Source organism: Ursus arctos, chromosome X (genome assembly GCF_023065955.2).
Source record: "Ursus arctos isolate Adak ecotype North America chromosome X, UrsArc2.0, whole genome shotgun sequence".
In the NCBI taxonomy this organism is placed as follows: Eukaryota; Metazoa; Chordata; class Mammalia; order Carnivora; family Ursidae; genus Ursus; species Ursus arctos.
The window spans coordinates 114,569,720-114,595,941 of NC_079873.1; the positions used below are offsets into that span (position 1 = coordinate 114,569,720).

At 40.4% G+C, this 26,222-nt stretch overlaps 1 protein-coding gene across 1 annotated transcript in view; it reads left to right on the forward strand.

Annotated features, from left to right (window-relative positions):
• Positions 1-1,135: 1,135 nt before the first annotated feature.
• Positions 1,136-26,222, forward strand: part of MCF2 (MCF.2 cell line derived transforming sequence) — a 79,540-nt gene continuing 54,453 nt past the window's right edge. The window contains exons 1-6 of the mRNA XM_044392435.1: positions 1,136-1,160; positions 6,747-6,861; positions 8,191-8,281; positions 22,684-22,803; positions 23,612-23,728; positions 25,232-25,381. Coding sequence (XP_044248370.1) covers positions 1,136-1,160; positions 6,747-6,861; positions 8,191-8,281; positions 22,684-22,803; positions 23,612-23,728; positions 25,232-25,381 — 618 coding nt within the window. The remainder of the gene's footprint in view (positions 1,161-6,746; positions 6,862-8,190; positions 8,282-22,683; positions 22,804-23,611; positions 23,729-25,231; positions 25,382-26,222) is intronic.

Genomic DNA, 26,222 nt, shown 5'->3' on the forward strand with positions numbered 1-26,222 from the left:
CTACTGTGGATTCACTGAGAACTTCCTTTTCTAATGCCCTTGAGCAGGATCACTTCTGGTAAACAGCATCCATATGGTACGGTTTGAGGAGCACTGAGGAGGGTAATGTGTCATCAGCCTGACACCACCCGGTACTAGGCCGTTCAAGGCCCTTTGTGTCAGAGAGCAGTGGAAAATATGGCTTCTATGAGATGTGGAACCACAGGCATTAAAACCAACGATCCAAAATAGCCTTGTTTGATGACCCGCTTTCTTTAAAAAGTTATCCTTGCTCATGGACCAGACGCAGGTAGTAGACTTTGATTTTTGGCCCCTGTAGAGTTCACCGGAATGGAACGTTACAAATTAGCACTTGAGATCTGGGGCAATGGAAGCATATTGAGCAACGCGTGGCTGCTGTTCCACTCGCGATAATCAGAGACGGGTTCATGTGTTACCGTCGACGGAACACCAGCTCTTATGCCCATTCTTTCGCGGTTAGTTGGCACAGCGCCCTGTCAGGTAGATGTGTGGTGCCCAGTTTATAGGGTAAGGACATGTTTGCAACAGGCTGACATTTGAGTCTGTATTGTCCGGCCCCAAAGCAACACGCTTAACCACTCCACGGTACTCCCTCTGACTCTTCCTGGCTTACAAGACGGGATAAGAATACCTTCTTCAGGGCTATTTTAAGGATCCAATAAGATAAAAGATCCAAGAAGTGCTTTGTAATCGCTCATAAACTTTGCAGAATAAAAGGCATTCTCAGAAGTAGAAGACAGTCTGCCACGGTGTCTCTATGTGACAGTCTACCCTTTAAATAAATCTGGATGTCCTGTGGAGTTGGGACCTTTGCCCCTGGCTTTCCGGTGAGTGAGAGTAGTTTGTGTCCTAGGTATAGCTTCTGAGAACTAGGACACTGCTCCTACTTACCCAGTGATATTTTCAAGGGTGCGATTTGCTAGCCATGCAGCTGGGAGGAGGAGAGAGGAGATCAGCAGTGTGTCTGTGGGCCCCCCAGGTCTCCTTTCAGCATCATGAGAAATCATGTGGATGCTTCCAGCTGTGCTCTAATGTGCATGTCATCTCTCTCCCTTCCTCGTTTGTCATAGAAACTGAGCTGCTTCTCCGTGCAAAGGACATCAGTCATTTCTTAATGCAAGATATCGCCTTCCTGTCTGGTAAGCAGACTTTTCATATATTTAGACCAGGGAAATGTATGAACCTGTCAGCAAAATGAGTGTGGTCCTTATTATGTAAGTAGCCATACACACATCTGTGCACGTGTGCACACAGTTCGAGAAGGACTATTTTATTTTTTTTAAGTTTTTATTTAAGTGATCTCTACACACAATGTGGGGCTCGAACTGAAGACCCCGAGATCAAGAGTCGCATGCTGAGAAGCACTACTTTGATAAACATTTATGCGTTGTGCACGTAGTTGCTAAACAAATAGATATTTAGAGGGTTTAGATATGTGATGAAAACAATCTTACCGCCCTCGTACATTTGGCTTTCAGGCACGCCTTTGGAAATCCATGATAGGTGCAAGTAGAGTTCATCGAGGTGGGTGCAGGCTGAGAGAGAGGGTGGCAACTGAGCTGGCTTCTTGGAGATTTTCTCAGCCACCACAGCTCTGATTATTTAAGTATTTCTTACAAGTGCTGTCAAGTAACCCTACTTAAGAGCATATACTGAGTTATTTTTTTAGGGTTTCATTGACACATGATAAAGTAAGTTTACTTTTCTAAGAGATATATATGTATATATATATATATATATATATATACACACACTGGTATATTTATGTACGTCTGTGTATAATTTTTTAAAATTATGATAAAATACTCCTAAAATTGACCATCTTAGCCATTTTTTAAAGTATGATCTCCATTTTATTTTTTTTTTTTAAGATTTTATTTATTTATTTAACAGAGAGAGAGACAGCCAGCGAGAGAGGGAACACAAGCAGGGGGAGTAAGAGAGGAAGAAGCAGGCTCATAGCGGAGGAGCCTGATGTGGGGCTCGAACCCAGAACGCCGGGATCACGCCCTGAGCCAAAGGCAGACGCTTAACCGCTGTGCCACCCAGGCGCCCCTTTTTTTTTTTCCAGAGAACAGTTTTTCTTCAGCGCTTAAGGACTTAGCTGCTGACATGGGCTTTGGTGGGGGTGGTGGGGTAGCACCCGCGGGTCTAAATCGGGGTAGGGGTGGGAGCGTTGGGTCCTTCCGTGCTTCAGGAGAGCGATTCTGGGCTACCTTGCTGTGAATGGTGCAGCTCGCCCAGTAAAGTAGTCTCACAGACAGCAGTCTCACATGGGCCTAGAAGACCTTCGCTTTGGAAATGGCCCTGTTGGCGGTGGCCTCTACTGTGGTCCCAATAGCAAACTTTTTTTTTTTTTTTTTTAAGATTGTACTTATTTGAGAGAGTGCACGTGCACACACGCACATGAGTTGGGGTAGGGGCTGAGGGAGAGAATCCTTAACCAGACTCCCCTCCCTGCACAGAGCCTGACGCGCGAAGCTCGATCTCAGGAGCCTGAGATCATGCCTCAAGCTGCAACCAAGAGTCAGATGCTCAACTGACTGAGCCACCCAGGCGCCCTCGAATAACAGACTTCTTAATGGCCTTGTCCTTGGGCATGCAACGGGCGCAGTTGGTGCTGTGAGCAGGCGGCTTGTGGCTGCGGCCCTTTGCGGCGCAACCCTTATTCCTTCTTTTCTTGGTTATCTTGGAGGCGAGGACCCAAGAGAGCCCATCTTAACCATTTTTAAATGCACAGTTTGGCGGGCATTAAGTCCATTCACTGTGTTGTGCAGCCATCCCCACCATCCATCTCCAGAGCTCTTGATCTTGCAAAACTGAAACTGTGTACCCCCTGAAAAATAACTCCCCATTCCCTTCTCCCAGCAGCCCCTGGAAACCACCATTCTCCTTTCGGTCTCTGGGTATTTGTCTATTCTAGGTACCACATAAAATGGAATCATACAGGATTTGTCTTTTTGTAACTGGTTTATTTCACTTAGCATAATGACCTCAAGGTAAGTTGTATATGTCAGTATATGTCAGAATTTCCTTCCTTTTTAAGACTGAAGAATATTGCATTGCACGTATATACTACATTTTGTTTGTCCATGCATCTGTTGATGGATACTTGGGTTGCTTCCACCTTTTGGCTACTGTGAGTAGTACAGCTCAAGAGCGTGACTTATTTTTAGAGATACAACTGGTAAACCACCCCTCTCTTTTTGATTCATTCAGAAATCTAGGGAAAGTTTTGGTTAAAAACAAGCAAACGACTTTCAAGTATTAATTTGAACTATGCCATTAAACATTATTATATTAAACAGCTATGCAAAATTTATGAGTTTGCATTGTTTGCATGAAAATGAATCTTCTTAGGAGTTGAGAGTATAAGAAATGATCTTATTCCTTTTAAGTAGTTTAATTATTGTGCCTGAATGATACCAGCATGCTCAGTTTACTAAACAAGCATTTACTTTATAGATGATCCTAATTGGACACTTTCGTCTGGCCTCTGCTTTAATGATTATAATTAACAGTAATTGTGAATTAGTGGTGACTTAATTAATGTGGCTTTATGTTTTATTTTCGAAGCGCTATAAATGTGTGACATATTGTCACTCTTGAGATTTTCCCCAGTCCCCAACTGTGTTCCGTACAGAATGACCCTCAAGGCTCGCTCCCCTACCCAGACCCCTGCCACAATTTCCTTATCTGCTTTTGTCAGTTGTTTTCAAAATGATTCAGCATATTGGTTCTTTTGGAGAAAGGGTTTCCAGTGGGAAAAATAATTGGAACCCCCCAATTTAGAATATAAACTCCTCTCGTTCTCTTCTCACACATTTACTACCAAGTACTTGTAGGTATTCAGTGGTAATAACAGTTTATAGATTGATTGATGATAATTTACCCTTATAAGAACCTATAAGCATGCTTTCCTTTGATAGGTATAGATTTCCTAAGCGCTAGCTGGTTCTGTCTTTAACTGGAGTGTTTACCAGCTTGCTTGGCAAGTCTGTTACATTAAATATAATATAATATAATATAATATAATATAATATAATATAATATAATATATGTATAAATATATATATATATGTTGAATTATATGTTCTGCATTATTTTTTTATTTTTATGTGTTTATTTTAAGTAAACTCTATGCCCAATGAGCTCATGACCCCGAGATTAAGAGTCACATGCTCTACCGACTGAGCTAGCCAGGTACCCCTGTTATACATTAGTTATATTACTGGTTCTATATCATACTCTACCTAGAGAGCCCCTTTGTTTAATGATTTGCTGTATCTCTTGGTTTAGAGTTGTACAGTTTCTCCTTTGAGTTCCTTTGAAAGCCTTGGGTAGACGCTGTTATGGTCCGCGATAGTCTTCATCCTGCTCTCTAAGCCTAGAAGATTTATCATTTGATATAATACTTTGAATTAGTTTGATTCAAAAAGATGACTTGGGAATGGGGACTCTCGCTCATGTTTCCCTTGGTGAAGATTAAGGCAGTGAATGAATTTGATTTTTTTTCCAAGTGCACTAGGAAAGAATATATATTCTGCTTTTGTTGGCTAGAATCTTCTATAAATGTCAGGCCATGTTGGTTAAGATTGTTGCTCAGGTGTACCGTATCCTTGCAAATTTCCTGTCTGCTTGTTCTATCAATTATTGAGAGGGGTAGTGAAATTTATTTTTTATTTTTTTATTATTAAAATTTTTTGGAAAAGATTTATTTGTTTTAGAGAGAGAGAGAGCATGCACATGAGTAGGGGTAGGGGCAGAGGGAAAGAGAGAGAGTTAATCTCAAGCAGACTCCTCACTGAGCACAGAGCGTGACTTAGGGCTCGATCCTAGGACCCTGAGATCATGACGTGAGCTGAAACCAAGAGTTGGATGCTTAACCGACTGTGCCACCCAGGCGCCCCGGTGGTGAAATTTTTTTGACTAAAGTTGTGGATTTGACTGTTTCTCCGTGCATTTCTATCACTTTTTGTTTCGTGTATTTTGAAGCTCTGTTAACAGGTACATAAGCATTTAGGATTGTTAGACTCTCTTGATTAATTTACCATAGTTTGATTATCAAATGATTTTCTTAATATCTAGTAATATTCCTGACTCTGAAATCTGTTTTGTCTAAAATTAGACAGCTTCCTTTTGACTTATTAGCATGGTATATCTTTTTCCAATCTTTTGCTCTTAATGCATTTGTGCTTTATATTTAAAGTGTGTTTCTGGGGTGGCTGGCTGTCTCAGTTGGTAGAATATGGAACTCTTGATTTTGGGTTTCTGAGTTGAAGCCCCACATTGAGTGTAGAGCTTACTTAAAAAAAATAAAAATGCAATTACATTAAAAAATAAAGTCTGTTTCTTGTAGATAGTATATAGTTGGGTCTTGATTTTTTTAATTCAATCTGATCATCTCCAACTTTCAATTGGGATGTCAGGATTATTTGCATTTAATGTGATTATTCATATGGTTGGGTTTAAATCTACCATCTTACTATTTGTTTTCTATTTGTCCCGTTAGTTCTTTGGTTTTTCCCCCCCTCCATTTTTGCTTTCTTTTGGGTTAAGTATTTTTATCAGTCCAGTTTATCTCCTTTGCCATTGTCTTATTTTTTTAAAAGTTTATTTATTTTTTTTTTTTAGTAATCTCTACACCCAGTGTGGGGCTTGAACTCATGATCCCAAGATCAAGAGTCACATGCTCTTCTGACTGAGCCAGCCGGGTGCCCTGCCATTGACATATTTTTATTGCACATTGAATTTTTTTATAGCCCTACATCTTTATTCACTTAAATTCAGCCAAATGAGAATTACAAATAAACTTCTCAAAAGATTTCTATTAGCAGGCTAAATTCAAAGACCACCCTGTAACTTTCCTCCTAAAATAATCCTTCAACTTCTATTTAGCACTAAATATTTGTAGAGTGCCTACTCTGTGCCCAGTTGTTGGGCCAGCTATACGGTGGGACCTTGAACATGTATAAGGCTCATCCCTGCACCTGCGTGGCTTTCATGTTCCTTATCCTCCAAGCTGTGTAGAGGGCTCTGGAGTAGGGTGCACACTGAATTTGAACCCATAGAAAATTCATGGTCTTTGTTTCTTTGCATGAGTATGAGTCCTATACTATTGTTGCTGTTACTGCTTATGTTGTTTCTGCCACAAATCCATTAGAACAGCACTTATTTCCTGTAGTTTATATACTGTATTCTTTCAGGCTGACCATAGCTGTAAATGTTTGCCCAGTTTGAATTGAGGCCCGTAGCATTGGCATAGAAACCGTTATTTCCCAGTACCCTTGGTTGTCCAATATGAGAGGTCAGCTGTGTTTTTAATTATATTTATTATATGTATTCCATGAAAATTTCTTCTGACTATAATCATTCATTTTGCCTTCTCTCTCTCTCTTTTCTTTCTTACACTCTGTTTTCATTTAGAAACTATTCAGCTACTTTCTTCTTCTTTTTTTAAGTAGGCTCCACGCCCAATGTGGGGCTTGAACTCAAGACCCTGAGATCAAGAGTTGGATGCTTCACTGCCTAAACCACCTGGGCGCCCCTTGGCTACTTTTCTTTTTTAAACTTGGGGACATGGTGCCATTTTGATTTATGTGGAGACCATCATCCTTATAGAAGTTACATTGGCCCAAAACTGCCACTCCCAAATCCTCTTTCTTGCGTTGCTGTCACATGAATTGTTAATTTGGTTGATTTTTTTTTTTTTTGTATGGTTTTAGGTGGCCGGGGAAAAGATAATGATTGGATCATTACTTTTCCAGAAAATTGTAATTTCAGATGTATACCAGAAGAAGTGATAGCAAAAGTGCTGACTTACTTGACATCTATTGCAAGGTATAGCATTTCATTACATTTCTTTCAATTTGTTAGGTGTTAGATACCCATTTGAATGTAATAAAGGAAAATGGCTTTTTAGTGTGAATGTTATTATTATTGTAAGTGATTATAAGACTCACCTTCAGCGTAGATAAGAAATGAAACTTAAGAGGGGAAGCCGACAGCTACCTAAATTGGTATAAAAATTATACTGAGGATCTATGAAAACAAAATTGGGAGTCTAGAAATATTTGTCTTCATGAAGAAAAATGTAGGTTGAAAATGATGATCGTACTTAAAGCCTTTGATTTGCCTAAAAGGAAATCTTTCCAGCCCAGAGTGAGGGTAGCTATTGCTCCAAGAGTAAAATATGAAGACCAAATGTTAAATAGACTCAAAAGTGATATTGGAATTTATTAGGAGGAACTTCTTGATATTAGAAATCATTTGACACTAGAATGCTTTGAAAGGTAAGTTTCAGAAGCTTCCTTGAAGATTTTATTTAGGTTGAAAACAAAATTTTTATTTATTTAATTTTATTTTTTTAAGATTTATTTATTTGAGAGCGACAGAGAGAGAGAGAGAGAGCACGAGCAGAGGAGAAGCAGGGAGCCTGACACAGGGCTCGATCCCAGGACTCCGAGACCATGACCTGAGCTGAAGGCAGACGCTTAACCAACTGAACCACCCAGGCGCCCCTAGGTTGAAAACAAACATTTTTAAAGGAAACATTTTCCATTTATTAAGCCTGAAGACTAAGAGGCCACAAATCTACAACGGTACAAATATGAAGAGTTTCATGAACTAAAGTCAAATCACAGAAAACTGAATTTGTAGTGCATCTCTTAAAGCTTGAAAGTCTTTTAGGTCTTTTTAGGGCAAATAAAGGTTTTCTTATTCATTAAACTGCCTTCTCAAGGAGCAGATGAGATAGAAACCTATATTTAATAGTGTTTTTCTGAGTGAATAAATGAATGGATGGATCATTGGTTCTTGATGGATTGCCATGAAAAGTTAAATCTGATGTCATAAAGGACAGCTGTCTTTAAGGTTTTCTCATACCTAAGATTGCAGTAAGCCAAATTCATTTCAGTGACCTATCTGCATTATGCTATCACTTGACTATATAAATGAGCGATGTTAGTGCCAAAGAAGAAATTTTAAATATTGAGTAGTAGAACATGGAATTAAATTGGTTTTCCAGCATAGCACTTTGTGATAGCTTTCCCAATCCAAATGTATCTTTAGTTAAGACATCAAATGTAAATGAAATAGTCAGAATTAAGGACACAACCTAGCAAATTTGGGTAGTTATGAAGAAAAACATTATTTCCTCTTATCTTGCAGGCAAAATGGATCTGACTCCCGGTTTACCATTATTCTGGATCGAAGATTGGATACATGGTCTTCTCTCAAAATTTCTCTCCAGAAAATCTCAGTAAGCACCAATGCATTCTTCAATAACTTTTATTTTTGTTTTACATAATGCTTTCTGTTTGTGGGAGTACGGAATATTTTTATATTAGGCAATGAAGACAAAGTACATGATGGAAACAATTAAAAAAATGGGATGGTGAGATGGGAAAGTGGGAAGAAGGGTTGGTAGAGGGGATTGAGCTAAACAACTCATCCAAAATAAAACCTAATGGGAAAGCATGAGTAGTTATTGGTTCAAGTTATGAGTGAGAAGAGACTCATGGTTCCCTATGCCTCAAGGTGAGTTTTTATGGGAGCTTTTTTTTTTAATAGAAATAGCTCTGTTGTATACTCACTGTATATGGAAAAGTATAAAGAAGGAAGTTTAAAGCAGTAGTCAGTAATTCATCCATCTGTAAACAAGCACCTTTTAACATTTTGATGTGTGTCTTTCTAGATGTTTCTCCCCGTGGGATAGAGAGGGAAGTGACTCAACTGCACTATGACTTACCTCCCCTTTTGGAATCTAGCCCCCATCTTCCCAAGACCCAGATAGAGAAAACAGTTTCCCTAAGAGAGAAATATGAGAGCTGCAATCCTGCCCACAGCCAAGATGATCTTTCACATTATTAGGCTCAGCTGGATTACAGTGGCATTGTCCGACACTTCTTCATAGAAGGGGAGGGAGGGGAGGCACCCATAGACTACTGAGCTGGCAAGATTGGGGCTGTCTGCAGAAGTACCATGTGGCTAACTGCCTCTATCACACCGGAGTAGCCGGGAATCAATGTATTTTTTTTCTTTGAGAACCCAACATCATCTGTCATCAGAAATTCTTTGTCTCCTGACTGCCACGGGAGGACACTGTCACCAGAGGAAGTTGATTAAGTTGTGAAGGCAAGACAAAAATCTAAGTTGGACTCCTGAGCCAATTGTTCTTTTCGCTATACTAACCTAGCTAATGAGCATAAGAAATATACTGGCACTCCCATGGTAAAATGGATGAGATCATTATTTTCATACCCAGCTCGAATTATTCTTCATCTTGAGCAAATCAAAGTGGTTTTTCGTTTATTTAACAGAAGTGTGTAACGGTAAGCAATGGGGAGAAGAGTTAACAAGAAATTCATACAAGTTACTAAAATAAAATAGCAAAACCTCAACTTCATGTAATATATTTTTGCTTTGCAGGCGGGTATTATTATAATTGTCCTATAGATGAGGGAACTACATTAACAGACACACTTAGGGGAAGGTTTTGTGAGGAATTCAAGGTCAAATAGCTAAGGAACAAAAAGAGGCGGAGCAAGAATTGAATTTTCATGAACTTCAGTTGGTGCTCTTTCAACCTGCCACTTTCTGTTGTTTTCCATATGACTTGTGGATAGACAAATACATTCAGTGTTTTTTTTAGAAAAAAGTAAAACTCCTCTGGAGAGAGTAAATCTGCCCAGCATACACCGTTGAGCCCTGTCAATGGAGCAAAGATAAGTACAAGCTATTTACCTTGCTCTGGCCTTTTAAGATCTGTCCTTGGGCTTGTTGAGATTTCAGTTCACAGTTCTTTTATACTAAATAAAACGCTTGTTATAATGAAACTTTTTTTTTTTTTTTTTACGCAGCCCAGCCTTTTCTTTTGGCCAAAACTATGCTTGATTAAATTAATTTCACTGAGTGACTGTTTGGCACGTGGCATTAGTTTCTTGTTAAGGTTTTATTTTTATTAATCAAATAGGCCACTTGGAACAGGTCTTTTTTTTTTTTAAGGAGAAATATAAGATTTGGTCTTGAGCCTATTGATTGGGGGTCAACAGAGCAGTAATGATTTGTTTCTTGGGAGGTGAAGCTCCCCTTTCTGTTTCTGTAGGAATGGTCTTCCGGCGGGTAAGTGTGAACCGTTTTCAGCAAGGCACTCAGGGTCCCTTCATTCTCTTAACTGCCAAATTGATGGTGCCAGCCAAGATTGGGGGCACCAGGGATGATGGCATGTAATGGACTGTAGATTGAGTGTTGTTTCTTTTTAACATGTTATATGTTTCTACTCGTGGTATGGTTTCTATACCCGTACTGAAGAGCACATTAATTACATCTCAACCATGACTAGCCATTGGACACTGTTTGCATTAAAGATGAATGCGAGCTAATTTCAAGAGCAAAAGTTATATTCAGAAAGGATTTCTGGTAAAAATTGCCACGGTATAGATACATGTAACCATCTTTGGTATACTACTTTAAATAAGTATCTTCGAAATAATTATACAACTCAATTTGAAGACCTTAACTTGTAAATTCCAAAATCAACTATGCAGTTAGGTTATACTTCATAATTAATGATGGGAAACTAGATGTTTTTAAAAAAGCTTTTATTTATTTATTTTCGAGAGAGCAAGTGTGAGCAGAGGGAGGGGCAGAGGGGAAGGGAGAGGAAAAGCAAAAGAATCCCAAGCAGACTCCGTGCTGAGCCTGAGCCCCAGGTGGGCAGCTCAATCCCAGGACCCTGAGATCATGACCTGAGCTGAAGCCAAGAGACTGTCGCTCAACAGACTGAGCCTCCCAGGTGCCCCGGGGAAATAAGATTTTTTTTAGTTCTACAACGTGGGGAAATGTCAATTTGGGAGAGAATCCTATCCATATTAGAAAGTTTGTGTGTTCTTTCTAGATTATTATCAAAATTTCACAAACCGTTGACCTTTCACAAGGCTTAACCTCTGAATAGAATTTAATAATAATAAAAAACAAACCCAAATCTTGAAGTGAATTTTAAGTTACAGATCCGAGTAGGGCAAGAATAAAGGTATCAGTTAATACTACCTTCACAAAGATTGTTAGCATTCCACCTTAAAAATCGAACTGCGCAGAGGAGAAAGCCAGTCCCAGCAAGCCCCTAGGAGCAGAGTCGTGTGTTGTTGTTGTTTTTTTTTTTTTTTCTCCTTCCTCCACTCATAGGACATGCCTGATCTTCTAGAGCAGTCCGGCACGAGCTAATCCATGAGGTTCAATCTGGCTAAGTAATTGGGGGAATGTGTCAACTCTGAATTACAATGAGCAGCCGGGAAGGCTCTGTCAGCTGACTAATCAGGGATAGTGGGTTTTTTTGCAGCGCTGCCGCCGCCGTGGTAATGGAAGCAGCCGCGGTAGCTTTGTTTGATAGAGATTTTTGGCTGCCGCTTTTAAATACTACCCCAGAAGCAGCTCATATTTCATCAGTGTTGCATTGACAATTGGAAAAGAAGAGTGTTCTTGTGTATAGGCGAGATGGCAGAAGCAACTCCCCCGAGAGGCAAGATGAGGTTCAGAAGGAATGCGGTAAGGGCTCTGCCTGCAGTCCTGGAAAGCCTGTATTCCCAAGTTCAAGTGCAGGGATGCTGCAGCATGGTGCTATAGCACAAACTGATGCTGACTGGGGCTTTTAAGGACAGATGGAGAGAATGGAGACTTGTATTTGCATGAACTGCATTGATGTGACTGCTGTGATATTGACAAGGAAATGTAAAGGAGTCCAGGAGGTTGAATGTAATTTTAAAACCTAATGTGATCAAGTTGATGAGGAAATTAGTCATGTTATTTGTTTAAGGAGACCACATGAACAGTTTTGAATCGATGGGCAGAGTAGCTTTAAATCACTAGTTAAAATAATATCTAACAAAAGGATTCATCCTTTCTTTCACTATGGTCAAGTAGAGTGTGATATCATGGACGGGTCTGGAGCCGACTTCATCAGCATCGGAAAAGGCAGCCCTTCCTGGGTGTTACTTACTGTTCAAATGAAAAATATTAAATCCAATGATTTGAAATCTTTTGCATTTCATCTGTTCTCCAAATTCAAACTTTAAAGATGCAGAATTCTAGCCTGTTGACAACTTTTTTTTTTTAAGGGAAGAAAGTGACTCGCTTTTCATTATAGACGAGAACGTAGAAATCTCTCCTTTCAGATGGGTTTCAAACACTTTTCTAATTAAAATTTTCCCTTCATTGGTTCACTGGTATACTAAATTCCCAGCAAATTTCTAAAGTGATATTTAGATGTATTTTGGTGAAATGTGAAAGAACACTAGCTAATTCAATAACCGGTCATCTTTTAAATGCTACTCTTTTTCTTTGAAAACTAAGTTAATGTTATGATTTAAAATATAATACTTGCTCATTAAAAAAAATCGAGACAACACACAAAAACGTAAGAAAGTAAAAATCAGCCTTTGGAAAAAAATGACATTTGGAATCAAAAGTAAGATAAGGGAACTAAACCAGTAAGAGTTTTATTGTCGTTGGATCAGTGTTGACATCATTGGGTGAGTGAGCGGTCTATTTTCTAAAAAAGCTTTTAGAACAGAATGATATTTTAAAAATTACAGTTTAGGATGTGAATCTTTTTCTTCTGACAAAATTGTATCTTCAGCTCTACACATGATTTTGTACTGTGGGAATAAATAGTTTCAGACCTATCACAGACAATTTCTAGTGCATGGGAAAAGCCTGTGTATATGCTTAGCGGTATTGAGTACAACTGGCATTGGTACTTTTGTTATTAAAAGAAACTGACTTGAACTTTCAGAAAGTTCCTAATTCCTTTATATATATAGATGTCTTCTCGGTGCTGAACTTCGTTTCATCTGTAGGGACATATGTTAATATATACATAAATAAATACAGCTCACGAGCACTCATTGAATAGACCTATCTAGTCTACTACTGCGCTACACACGATATAGGTTACAAAGGTAACCATGGCATGGCTACTGAGCTGAAGGAGCTCTCAGGCTAGTTAGAGAAGGTAGGACAAATAACTGTTATGAAAGAAATTCTAGGTGCTGAGGAAGGCTTCATGAAGATGACATTTGAACTATAGTGGAAGATACCTTTGTTTTGTTTACGTGGGTAGACTTGACCAGAGTGAAAAATTTGAAACTCAGTGGTGACACATTGTTTTGTCCTTGTGGGATCTCTGGAGTTGGGCTGACTTTGGAGACTATGACAGGTAGCACCTGAAAGGACGGGACAGTGGATTTAAAGTCCAAAGAGCAGATTAGACGGGTTATTCGGTGGAAATTGCAATGCCTGTGGCCATCGAGAGGGACAAGAAGGACAAACTTCAAGGAAGGAATATCACCGAAGACTGTTCTGAGGTCACGTGGCAAGTTGTTTGGAGGTCTGTGGAGTAACTCATACTTTCTGTACTCTTTAAGGGTGGGGTATGGGAGAAGAGTGTGGAAATAGTTCATGACGTTGGAAATTCTTCTTTATAGTTTGAGGTCCTGAGATTTTTCCCAGGGTATTCTGAAGAGATAGTTCGGGCCTTATCAAGGTCAATCACATGTCCACACCTCAACATTATATTCTGTTATGATATTGGATTATAATAGTCTCTGTTCAGTGGGCTCCATGATGCTAAACTGTTTCTAACAATTGGTTGGGACTGTTAACATTCGTCCCATTTCATAGATGTTAAGGTCAAGTCGTTCCTGAATGCTAGGCAGCAGGTCTGAGTGTGCATTCAGTCTATGTGTTGGTAAGTGCACGTCCCGGAAAGTGTTACGTGTCTTGGAAAGAGCTTACCCTTAGGATTCACGGAGGCCTGAGTGCCACCTCTCACTACTGAAAGTTGGACGAGTTCCTGCACCACTCTGTGCTTCGGTTTGCTCATGTGTAGAAAGGCCACAATACCTACCTCACTGCAGTGTTCCCAAGGCTGCGTAAGATACGTCCCAAGCCCGGCACGTAGGTCCTAGGCTTTTACTCAAGGGTTCCCTCTGACTGTTATGGCATTGCCTTGCCCTGAAGATAAAAAAAAGAGAGTCTGTGGCAATAGAAGTTGTTTTATAGTAAAGGAACCAAACTTTCATGATGTATAAAACATTTTCAAAGAAATAACTAGAATAACTGACAAGTGTGTATAGGGTGTATGAATTGCCTCTCTTAGATACTGCACAAAGGATTTAAATGAGGTTAATTTCCAGACTTTAGTAGTGAAATGATGCATCAAGTTGATGCCTTTTATTGTTATTGGCGTCCTGACTGCTGTAACGGCCATGTAACTGGAGAATTTGAGGGTAGGCTTGACAAGGGAGTAAATCTTCTCTAGGTGGGAAAGGTGAGAGCTAGCTAATTCTGTGCCCATTAACTTGAAGAACCAGTAAGAGCTGCTACGGAGGGCTGGGGAAGGCTGGGGAAGGCTGGGGAAGGGCTGGGTAGGGCTGGAGTGGGCTGAGGCGGGCTGGGGAGGGGCTGTGCACAGTGACTGGAGAAATGGCTCTGAGCCATTTTACTGAGGTGCCTTTAAGCAGTCACATGTTGAAACTCAAAAAAAAAAAAAAAAAAGCCTGCAAGAAGCTTTTTAAAAGCAATGCTGTTTCCTCTCTCATGCTTTTTCTTCTTTTTATGAAAATAAAAACAAAATAAGGCTGACCTTTGCCCACAACCCTTTGCTTTTTTGACAGGTTCTCAAAAACGATTTATAGTTTTAAAATGTAGGGTTTGATTGTGGAAAAAATAGAAATTGTGCTTTTTCATGTTTATATAACCATACAGATTAGAGATTCTTAAAGCAGCATACCAAAGAATTTAGAAATATAGTATCCCCAGACTGCAATGGAAAAGCTCAATGGTCTTGAGTGATCTTTGCTGTCAGATAGGTGCATCGGATACTCCTTATGACAGCTGATAGGCTGTTTGTTCATTTAAACACTAGTTTTAAAATGGCTTATCTTGAAACTTTTAGACAAATATCTGCATATAGAAAAAAAGCGCTCTCTATATCTATGTGTATGTTCACACCGGAATACATGCGACCTGATCTTAAATCTATGTGGCCTTTCAGGTTAAAATTTTTCAAGTGCTCTGTGCCCTCAAGATTCTCCTAGCCAGCGATCACAGAAGAGTGCATATTATTGATACTGGCCCATGTTCAGATACTCGAAACTTCAGTTCAGAGGTTGCAAACTGGTAGTCCAGAGATGTGTTTTATTTAGACAAATGTGTCTAAACACAAAGATGTGTCTGGTTTGTTTTAACAAACTTTGAACTTGTTTGCCATCTTTAAAAATCCTAAAGTTTCGCACAAATTTGGATTTCTGGCTTCTTTTGAGAAATCAATGACTTGGCAAAACCCACCTTTCTGTCTTACATTCAGCTGAAACTGACAAGTGAGTGCCTTCTCTCCCCCAATGCCCGATGTTTTCCAGTTCACCAGAATCCCCCCCCATTTCCTATTACTCCTCATCATCTAGGGAAAGTGTGAGTTGTCATTTTCTACCTCATTCAGGCTGTCTTTTGATTAAACCCTGCCTATTTCACATGCTTATGATGTCCCCCCGACACATGTTAGACATTCATTTTTGTCACCTTTGCTGTAGGTTTCAGGTAGACCTTGAACCTGATCCTTGTACCATCTTTGCTATGCTTCTCCAAATTCCTCCTGTTGCTCCTTTTTCTATCCATTAGAAGTTTCTCCAGGGGAAGAAAGCTAAAATGAAAAAATACATATTCTTTTTATTTTTCAGTCATAGCCCCTTTAAGAGTCTGGCTCTGCAGTCAGGTGAATCTGGATTCTTCATTCTGCCACTTCCAAGCTAGAAGTTCTCAGTGGATTCGTGCCCTGTTGCTGTTGTAACAACTTAACTACAAACTTAGCAGCTCAAAGCAACACAGATGTATTCTATTAACAGTTCTGGGATCAGAAGTCCAGTATGAGTCTCACTGGGCTAAGAGAAAGGTGTGTTATTAGCAGGGCAATGTTCCTTCTAGAAGCTCTAGAGGAGAATCCATTTCCTTGACTTTCCCAGCTTCTAGAGGCTGCCCATATTCCTTGGCTCATGACCCTGCATCACTGACCTCTGCTTCTGTTGTCACATCTTCTCTGACTCTCCTGCCTCCCTCTTTGTTTAATAAGGATCCTTGTGATTACATTGTTCCCACCCCAGTAATCCAGGATTATCTCCCCATCTCAAGATCCTCAGTCATATTTACAAAGTCCCTTTTGCCTTATAAAGTAACATATTTATAAGTTCCCAGGATTAAGATGTGGACCTCTTTGGGGAATCATTATTCTGCCTACCACAGTCAATTTCTCCAGCAGTGAAATGAGGGTAAAAATAGAACCTAATGTATGTAAAGTACTTAGCGTAATGTCCTAGTAATGCTCACGATGACCATAATTCTTACAATAGCGCTTTCAGTGAAAAGCAGTATTCTCACCCATGGCCACCTCGCCAGTCTCCTTTCCCTACCATAAGGTCTTGAGAGGTCCTGAGTATATATGAATGTGTGTGTGTGTGTGTGTGTGTGTGTGTGTGTATTTTAAAAATTCTGTATTTGGGGTGCCTGGAAGAGCATGTGACTCTTGATCTCAGGGTTGTGAGTTTGGGCCCCATGGTGGATGTAGAGATTACTTAAAAATAAAATCTTTCAAAAAATTTTTTTTGGAAAGATTTTATGTATTTGTCAGAGAGAGAGCACGAGCAGGGGGAGCAGCAGGCAGAGAGAGAAGCAGGCTCCCTGCCGAGCAAGGAGCTGGATGCGTGACTCTATCCCAGGATCCTGGGATCATGACCCGAGCCGAAGGCAGACGCTTCACCAACTGAGCCAGCCAGGCATCCCTTAAAAAAACAACTTAAAAAATTGTTGTATCTGAGTCTAGTTGACATACAGTGTCACATTAGTTTCGGGTGTACAACATAGTGATTAGACACTTCTTTGGGTTATGCTGTGCTCGCCACGAGTGTAGCTACCATCTGTCACCATACAACACCATACGATATCATTTTCTGTATTCCCTGCACTGCATATATATATATATATATATACATATATATACAGTTTTTGCTAAAGAAAGCTATGAAAAGTAGTCATTCATGGGAGGTTGTGGATGCGCTCTAACCACACAATACCTATTTAGGTTGGGGGTAAGTAAATGGGATGGGGATTGGAAACTCCAGTGTATCTGATTTGCACATGGGATCTGATGGGCACGAGGGATAGAAACCGTATACACGGTCTGAACTGTATGATTTCGTTTTCTAAAAAAAACTGACCAGTATCAGATGGGATTGAGTGCCACCCAGCTGTTTGGTGGTTGTATAGCTCTTGCCTACAAGGTATTTACTGCTCCAAATGGCTATTAAATTTGAGAGTAGCTATTAGTTTAACAGAGCCCATGTGTTCTAGGAAGATCTGCATGGTAGCAAAATAAAGATTCTAAAATTATCGTATAATGAAAAACATTGTAAATGTAATTATACAGGCAGTAACTGAAGTTTTCATCCTTGATAATGCATTTTCTTTAAAAATGCTAATTTTTGTGGGCTTTTTGTGACAAGCAAATCACTAAGCATTTTGAAGGAATTAAGGAAGGAGAATGTATGATAAAATAATCAGGAAGTTTTACTTAAGAATGATCTGATTAGAATGTAGAATTATCTTTAGAAGGATTTTTTTACAGATGTCAGTGTTTGAGATAAACCACTTTATCAAATATAGGCAGCTGATTTTTTTTAGATTTTTAGATTTTTTTAGATTTTATTTACTTATTTGAGAGAGAGAGAACACAGAGGGAGAAGGAGAGGGAGAAGCAGATTCCCTGCTGAATGTGGAGCCTGACTTGGGGCTCGATCCTAGGACCCGGATATCATGACCTGAGCTGAAGGCAGACGCTTAACCGACTGAACTACCCAGGCGCCCTATAGGGACTAACTGATGTTTAATAAACACCTAACAGGGGCACCTGGCTGGCTCAGTCAGAAGAGCATGTGACTCTTGATCGCAGGGTCGTGAGTTCGAGCCCCATGTTGGGTGTAAGAGATTACTTAAAATAAATGAATGAATAAAACTTAAAAACATATAAAATGCTTAAAATGTTAAAAAAAAAATAGACTAACATAAAATCCCTGACTTATAAGCAGCTGAATACCCCGAAACCCTGCTTGTCCTTGCTTCCCTATGAATTCTGTGGACAGTGGTTCTGCTTTTCTCTCCTCTCAACTTTGTTCCCTCCTGTGTAATTAGTTGTCCTTGGACCTAGCTGCGGGGACAACGTTGCTCTCCTCGGAATGGCAGGCTAGAGACCAGGGTCTTACCTCAGGCAGAGAGTTGCCACCTGGCCTTCTGTGTTTCTGATAGTATCCTCTCCTCGCTTTTTGCTCCGCACCCCCCGACAACTTGGGAAGTGGGTGAGTATTCTAGGCTTTAAGTTGGTCAGCCCTAGGGCCTTGCATCTAGAGATTTCCTATGTGATACCAGAGAATATGACATTAAGGAAAGTCAGAGAGAAAAAGATGATGAGATCAGGTCAACCTAGAGTCCATGAAAGAATACAACAAATTTTGCTTGACGTATTGGCAACGGTAGCATGCTTTCAATTTCATTTAAGAAAAGAAAAAAGTGAAAAGGCAGGCTGGGTCAAGGCAGGTAAGTATAACGATTCTGGGAATTTACCTATTTGAAGAAGAAGGAAAGGCTTCACTCCTAAAGTGAATGGGGTAGAAGTACAATCTATGTTCTCAGTCTAAAAATAGGTCCAGAGTTCTTACAAGCCTCTGAGTCTCCCCCTCAGCAAGCCTTTCGATATCCCACAGGTTTTCTACCTAAACCCACTTGCCTTTAGGTCCAAGAACCCAAGGTAAAATTTTAAAGCTCTCTTATTTTTTTTTAGAGTTTACAGAATGCCTTTATATTCGTTATTTATTGTAATTCCTACAATAACTATAGGAATTATGTACCATGTTTAGCATAAAATAAAATGTACATTATGTACACTCTATAGGATATATATCCCATTGGGACTCTGTCTCTGCTTCCATTTTTTTCTCCATGTTAGCTTTGTTCTTTGAAATAAGCTTCCAGCCGCAGGGCTCGCGGCTGCCAGGAGCTCTGGAACGGCACCCTCAAAGTTTTCGTCCGTCAGCACTAGTTGGAAAAATCCCAGGGCAGGTCTTGGGTCCTCCTTACATCAGCTTTTCACCCCACTGCTGATCACGGTGTGTCGGGAAGGTGAGGTCAAGTAGAAAGATAACAGTTCTCATTTGGAACCAATATTAACACTAATAAGAGGCTATCTCGGTCCATTTGGGCTGTGGTAACAGAATACCACAGCCTGGCTTTATAAACAGCAGAGATTTACTTCTCACAGTTCTGGAGGCTGGAAGTCCATGATTCAGTGTCTGGTGAGAGCCTGCTTTCTCGTTTATATACAGCTGTCCTGTCTCGGCGTCTTCACGCGGCAGAAGGGGTGAGGGGTCTCTCCGGGGTCTCTTTCATGAGGGCACTAATCCCCTTCTGCTGGCTCCGCCCTCGTGACCTCATCACCTCCCAAATGCCTCATCTCCTAATACCCTCACATTGAGGGCTAGGTTTCAGCATGAACTGGGGGGACATGACCATTTAGTATACAGCAGAGAGGAAAAGGTTTCTCATGAAGGGAGAGGGTAACACACGCATGGCCATCTGGGGGAAGAGTGAGTTGGACAGCTATCCCCATTTGTGTCTATTTATAATCATTGATTAATTTATTGATTTAATTTTAACCTCTTTTCTTTCACCTATTTGTGAGTCTCACACTCAGTCCTCTTCCCTGCTCTGGTTCTCTTTGCCACTTAACTGTTGATGTTTTATTACCGTCTCAAATTGAATGTAAAGATTTTCTTTTATTTTTTTCTTTTTTTTTTTAAGATTTTATTTATTTATTTGAGGCAGAGAGAGAGAGAACACGAGTGGGGTGAAGGAAAAGCAGACTCCATGCTGAGTAGGGAACCCGATGCAGGGCTTGATCCTAGGACTCCAGGATTATGACCTGAGCCAAAGGCAGACGCTTAACAACTGAGCCACCCAGGCGCCCTAGAGATTTTATTTTTGAGTAATCTCTACACCCAACATGGGGCTTGAACTGACAGCCCGGAGATCAAGAGTCCCATGCTCCACTGACTGAGCCAGCCAAACACCCCTCAAATTGAATTTTTCTAATTTAAAAAAAAATTTTTAAAGATTTTATTTGAGATCGAGAGAGAGTGAGAGAGAGAGAGAGTGCACGCACAAGTGGGAGGGACAGAGGGAGAAGGAGAGAGAATCCCAAGCAGACTCTGTGCAGAGCCTGACGTGGGGCTTGGTCCCAGGACCCTGAAATCATGACCTGAACTGAATGCTTATGACCTGAGTCAGATGCTTATCTGACTGAGTCACCCAGGCGCCCCCCCCTCCATTTTTTTTTAGAGAGAAAAAAATCCCCAGCTTTTTAAAAAAGATTTATTTATTGATTTTAGAGAGAGAGCAGGAGGAGGGACAGAGGAAAAGGAGAAGGAGAGAAGCAGACTCCCCCCTGAACGTGGAGCCCGACATGGGGCTCAGTTCCAAGACCCTGAGATCGTGACCTGAGCCGAGATCAAGAGTTGGAGGCTTAACCGACTGAGCCATCCAGGTGCCCCCCAAAATCCCTAGTTTTAAATGTGTTTTTCCCAAGAGTCTAGGTCTTACACCTGAGTGAAAGTTACTCTTTTTGTTAATAGACTTGATTTTTAGAGCAGGTTTAGGGTCCGGCAAATCGAGCACAGAAAGTGCAGAGTTCCCATATATCCCCTCTCTCCACCGTATCTTATTAATTTTTGTTTTATAGTTTTGTCCCATTATTAATACTCCAGCATGCCTGAAGGATGGCTCTATTTTAAGCATTTTTTTCAAGTTTGTCTTTGTTCTGCTTTAATCCGCTGTTTGGGGGCTGATGTGTCCAGGAATGGGGAGTCAGTATCTCGTCCCCCTCCTTAAAACCTGCTTTTCCTGGAGCGTCAGTCTGGCTCAGTTGGAAGAGCATGCGACTCTTGATCTCAAGGTCGTGAGTTTGAGCCCCATGTTGGGTGTAGAGATTACTTAAAAAATTAATAAACTTAAAAAAAACACCCTGCTTGTCCTGCGCTCCCCGTGTCAGCAAGGGTCATGCCATGCACCCCGTTACTCGCTCGATTGGTTAGTGACTGGTCCAGTCTCTCCTTTCTTACCAGACACATGCCGTCATCATGTCTTACAGATTGTACCTCCTAAATCCTACCCTCATTGCTGCTGCTGTTCCTGCAGTTCAGAAACTCATCAGCTGTGGTCCGGATTACGGGACCAGCCTCCTAGCTCATCTGTCTGTTTCCACTCTTGTCCAAATCCAGTCCTTTCCTAAAGCCAAAGTGATCCTTCTAAGATGCAGATCTGAGTATATTGCTCTCCTGCCTAAAACCTCTTAAGAGTCTCCCCTTGCCTCTAGGGAAGAACCCAAGGTCTTTCCTGATCTGGCTCCTGTCCATCTTTCTAGCACCACCTCCCATTGCCACACTCCCTAGCATCTTTTTCCTCTACCTTTCCTGACCGGGAGCTCTTGAAGAGATGGGGCCACGCACAGTGATTAAGAGCACAGACTCGGGAGCACGTGACGACTTCACCAGCTGGGGCAAGTCATACTTAAAGTCTCTGAGCCTCACTTTCTTTATTTGTAAAAGAGGATGGCCTAACTACTTCACAGGGTTATTATGAAGAGGCACTATGATAATGTTGGCAAAATACTTGACACAGTGATCATTTGATACGTGGTGGTTTATTATTAATATTGGGCCACACTATTCTGTCTCTCACTAATTTTGCATAGCGCCCTCCTTGTAGCAATTATTTCTTGACCACCTACTGCGTGTCAGTGTTCTAGAAACTGGGGAAACATTGGTGCTCTGGAATGACATTCTGATCCAATTAATTCCTTTTTACGCTTCAAAGAGACCGTTTTGACCTTCTTAGGTCTGGGATGCTCTGTGCTACCGCTTCCTGTTGCATATTCCTTTCACTTGTCAACGTGGGTTATAGAGTTAACAGTTATTAATGCACTGCACTATTAGACTGTCATTTTCTTGCAAGCTGGGTAGGGGCTACATCTTACTGATTTGGGCACACTGAATGCTAACACTGCATGATAATCGTCAGTTAACTACATGGAGCGGACACATAGATGATACTCAGTGAATGTTGCTTGGGTGAAAATAAAAATAGGATCCCACAGCACAGGTTTCTTCCGTTGTTTAGTGCAAGTACACAGTGTTGACGCTCCCTTCGGCTTTTAGAGTCATCCCAGGAGCCTGCCTCCTGATTCTGTTTCCCAGGGAATAAATGCAATTCAAGTGCAAATGACTAATTTTAAAATGACATTCAAGAGTAGAATTCCTTGTAACTTGGGATTTACTGTCGTGTGAGAAAATTCCATGCCATGGACGTCGCATCTGATGACCTTACCCTAGTCTTATTCCTGTTTCCATGTTTCTAGATTGTATCAATATCCATTTTTAAAGTTTTGTCCTTCTAGTGGCCTTTATTACTTTCCAAGTCATTTCCTTTAATTACATATTTTCTGCTACGTGCTCATTTGAGTGCATGTTTTGACAATTTTTTCTTTCTTTCCTGTGTTTCTTCTTTCTGCAGGTTTCCTTTCCTGGGAACTTGCACTTGGTTTTGGTTCTGCGTCCGACCAGTTTTCTTCAACGAACTTTCACAGACATTGGATTTCGATTTAGCCAAGAAGACTTCATGCTCAAATTACCAGTAAGAGTATATTATTTAAATGTTTTCTCTCTTTAATTCTCATGAAGACTTTGTACCATGCTGTTGATGTTTCACCTGTGCTTACAAAGCATTTAAAAGAAAAAGATAGTTTGTCTTCCCAAACTGTACATTGGAAACGCCTAAAAGTCTTCTGCTTCTGTTGTTAAAATAAAGGAATAGTCTAATCAGTTTGGAACAAGCAATTCCTTTTGAAAAAGCTCTATGTCACGTATGTTACATATGTGTGTGTATATGCGTGCGTGCGTGTGTTTAAATCAGGACATTTTATTTTTAGAAAAAAAAATTGTGTTTTATGTATTTGACTCCCATGAACTTACACCCTGAGCTGGTTCCTAGCACCATGATCTTTTTTTTTTAAAAGCCTATTTTTATACGTTTTTAGGGTAAGGAATAGAGTCCTCATAAATTATGTTACTTTTGCAAAGATCGGTTCCTCCTCATAAGTTCTAACTTAACTACATTAAAGTCCATTTACTTTGGTGTAGGCATAACGTTCTTTCACAAGGTTGGCCATTAATGGTGCAAAATTTTAGATCAAGGAGAATTAGGTATTTGGGTTTCTATGGAGATTAATTTTGCTTTACAGAGCAATGTTGTGTAAATGGAAACTGTTATTACTTAAAGAAGGTAGTGCATACATGTGTGGGGGGGGATGTACAGAAGAGAACGGTGAGAACCATTTATAAAAGATGACTTTGTGCTAATGAATGCTAAAGTTCATTGTACAGTTGAACGGAGGGATGCCATGAAGGGCAGTTAACAGTATCTTTCTTGCTTATTTATATAGGTGGTTATGCTGAGCTCAGTTAGTGATTTGCTGACATACATTGATGACAAGCAATTAACCCCTGAGTTAGGCGGCACCTTGCAGTACTGCCACAGTGAATGGATCATCTTCAGAAATGTATGTTGCTTTTGCCCTTACTGTAGAGCCTATAGTTCATATTCGCCTTTAAATCTAGTTCTAGATTTTTTTTTCCTCTTTGGGAAAAGCAGATTTCCGGGGCTCCTATTTTCAAAAACATCTTGATTTTCTTTCATAGGAAATATCTAGAAATGAGGAAGAGTCACTGAGGATGTCAGTTGAAGGAGAGGCCTAGGGAGCAAGGAGATCATGTAGTAACTGGAAGCAAGAAAGGGTTTGGGTTCAAATCTTAGCACTGCTGATTTTTAGCTAGATAACCTTGCACAAGTTATAGAACCTCTCTTACTCTCAGTTTTCCCAGTTATAAAGTGGAAATAATGGTCCTTTAGCTCATAGGGATATTGGGAAGAGCAAATGAGATAAGCCCTCAAAAAATGCGAGTAATATTATTAATCTCATTATAGTGATGCTTCTGAGGCACTTAGATTTATAGCCGAGATGCCTCCTGTTCTAGAAATGTACAAATAGGCAAGGGCCCCGTGCCTCAAGGCGTGAGTTTATAATATAAGAATCTTTACTCCAAATCCCAGAGATTAGGGAACCCTTCTGAAGGAAATGATATTTAATTAAATCAGGGTTCTGTTTTCCTCATCTTTGTCATTCAGCAGTTTTGTTCACTCATACGAAAGTGTATCGTCAAAATTAGTGGTGTCTAGCCTTTAATAACCTATGAAACTGTAAAAAAAAAAAAAACAAGAGCAGATAAGCTTGAGCTGCACGGGAGACGTAGGGTTTATATGGTCTCTACATGTTGCCCTTTTTTTCTGAGTAATTGATTTTGGAAACAACCAACAGCACAACCTTACTTGACGTTTTAGGGCAACAGAGGCTTTGGGATCACAATTTCAAATCTTCTGCCTGAATGCATTGTTGTGACCAGTTTGTTCCCCCATCACTTTTGTCCATTGCTGTGTTCGGAATGCTAATGCTTGCTCATAAGTTCTAACAAAAGAATGTCAGGTGGCTTTGATGCTCTCGTCTCTTCGAAGTAAAGTTAGTATAAAGCTTTTACGTTTGCAGAGTTTAATAGGATGGGCCTAAACAAAGGCAGAAAACAAATTTCTCAGTACATGGCATCTTTAAGAAATTGTTTTCAGGGGCGCCTGGCTGGGTCAGTCGAAGGAGCATGCAGCTCTTGATCTCAGGGTCATGAGTTTGAGCCCCACGTTGGCTGTAGAGATTACTGGAAAAAAAGAAACTTAAAAAAAAAAAAAAGAAATTGTTTTCAATGGTGTTCAAGAAATAAGTACAGATGTTTAGATAAAAGACATTCAAAAAGACTCTTCACCTCACATTAGTTTAGGAGAGGCTTAGATGCAAATAGAGTTGATTGTCAAGGGCAAGGCCAACTTTCCTTAGCAGAGGAGAGGTCTTCGTATATATGCGTTGTCAGAGCTAAATAAAAGTAAATACAATTACTGATCCAGGTATTGGTGTGCTGGCCGTTTCCATGGAATTAAAAGGATCACTGGCTCTTTGCAGGCTATAGAAAATTTTGCTCTCACAGTGAAGGAAATGGCTCAGATGTTACAGTCCTTTGGAACTGAACTGGCTGAGACAGAACTACCAGATGATATTCCTTCAATAGAAGAAATTCTTGCCGTTCGTTCGGAAAAGTATCACATGTTAAAGGTATGTCTGATAGAGTCAACAAACAAAAGTTACCCATGGTCTTTCTTTTTCTAGAGACTTGTTCAGTGCATGTCCATTTCACACTGATTGGTGGGTAGGGTGAGAACAGGGAAGAATGTCCTGGATGTGTTGAATGTAAGTGTCCCCTTTGCAAATGGTGCCTTCTCTTGAGAAGTTCTTTATTTGTTGATAGAATAGTTATATCAAGTGCCCCGGAAGTAGAAATCCACAGTCATCCTTGTTATCGTGTATTCTTTATCTTACTGAAAGGCCCTCTCATTTGGAAAGCTGGAGAATCAAAAGGCAGACAGGCTAGTTTAATACCCACCACAGGTGCAACGTGAAATGGAGAAGGAGCACTTGAGGAGGAGTCAGGGGGCCTGTGACCTAGGCAAACATTGCTAAACTGATTACAAGCTTTCTTCTCCATAGAGTACTAGTTTTTCTTTTTTTTTTTTTTTTTTAAGCAGACTCCACACCCAATGTGGGGCTTGAACTGATGACCCTGAGACCAAGAGTTGCATGCTTTGCCAACTGAGCCAGCCAGGTGCCCCCAGAGTACTAGTTTTTGATGTGTTGTACGATAGACCTTGAATGGCAGCAAGTTGATTTTGCCCTCCTGCCCCGTTGTCTGGAGTGTTGGCTCGTGAAGGATTCTGAGTCACCATTCGATCACCAAGTACTTTGAGATTCACTTTCCCCAGAAAGCTTAAGAATGATCTGAAGAAAAAAAAAAAGATTGATCTAATGGAGCACCAGGCAGCCCTGTATAATAATTCATGCCCTTCATAGGGTAGTGGGCTTGCTGGGGGGGCACTCACAGATACAAGCTCTATGGAGA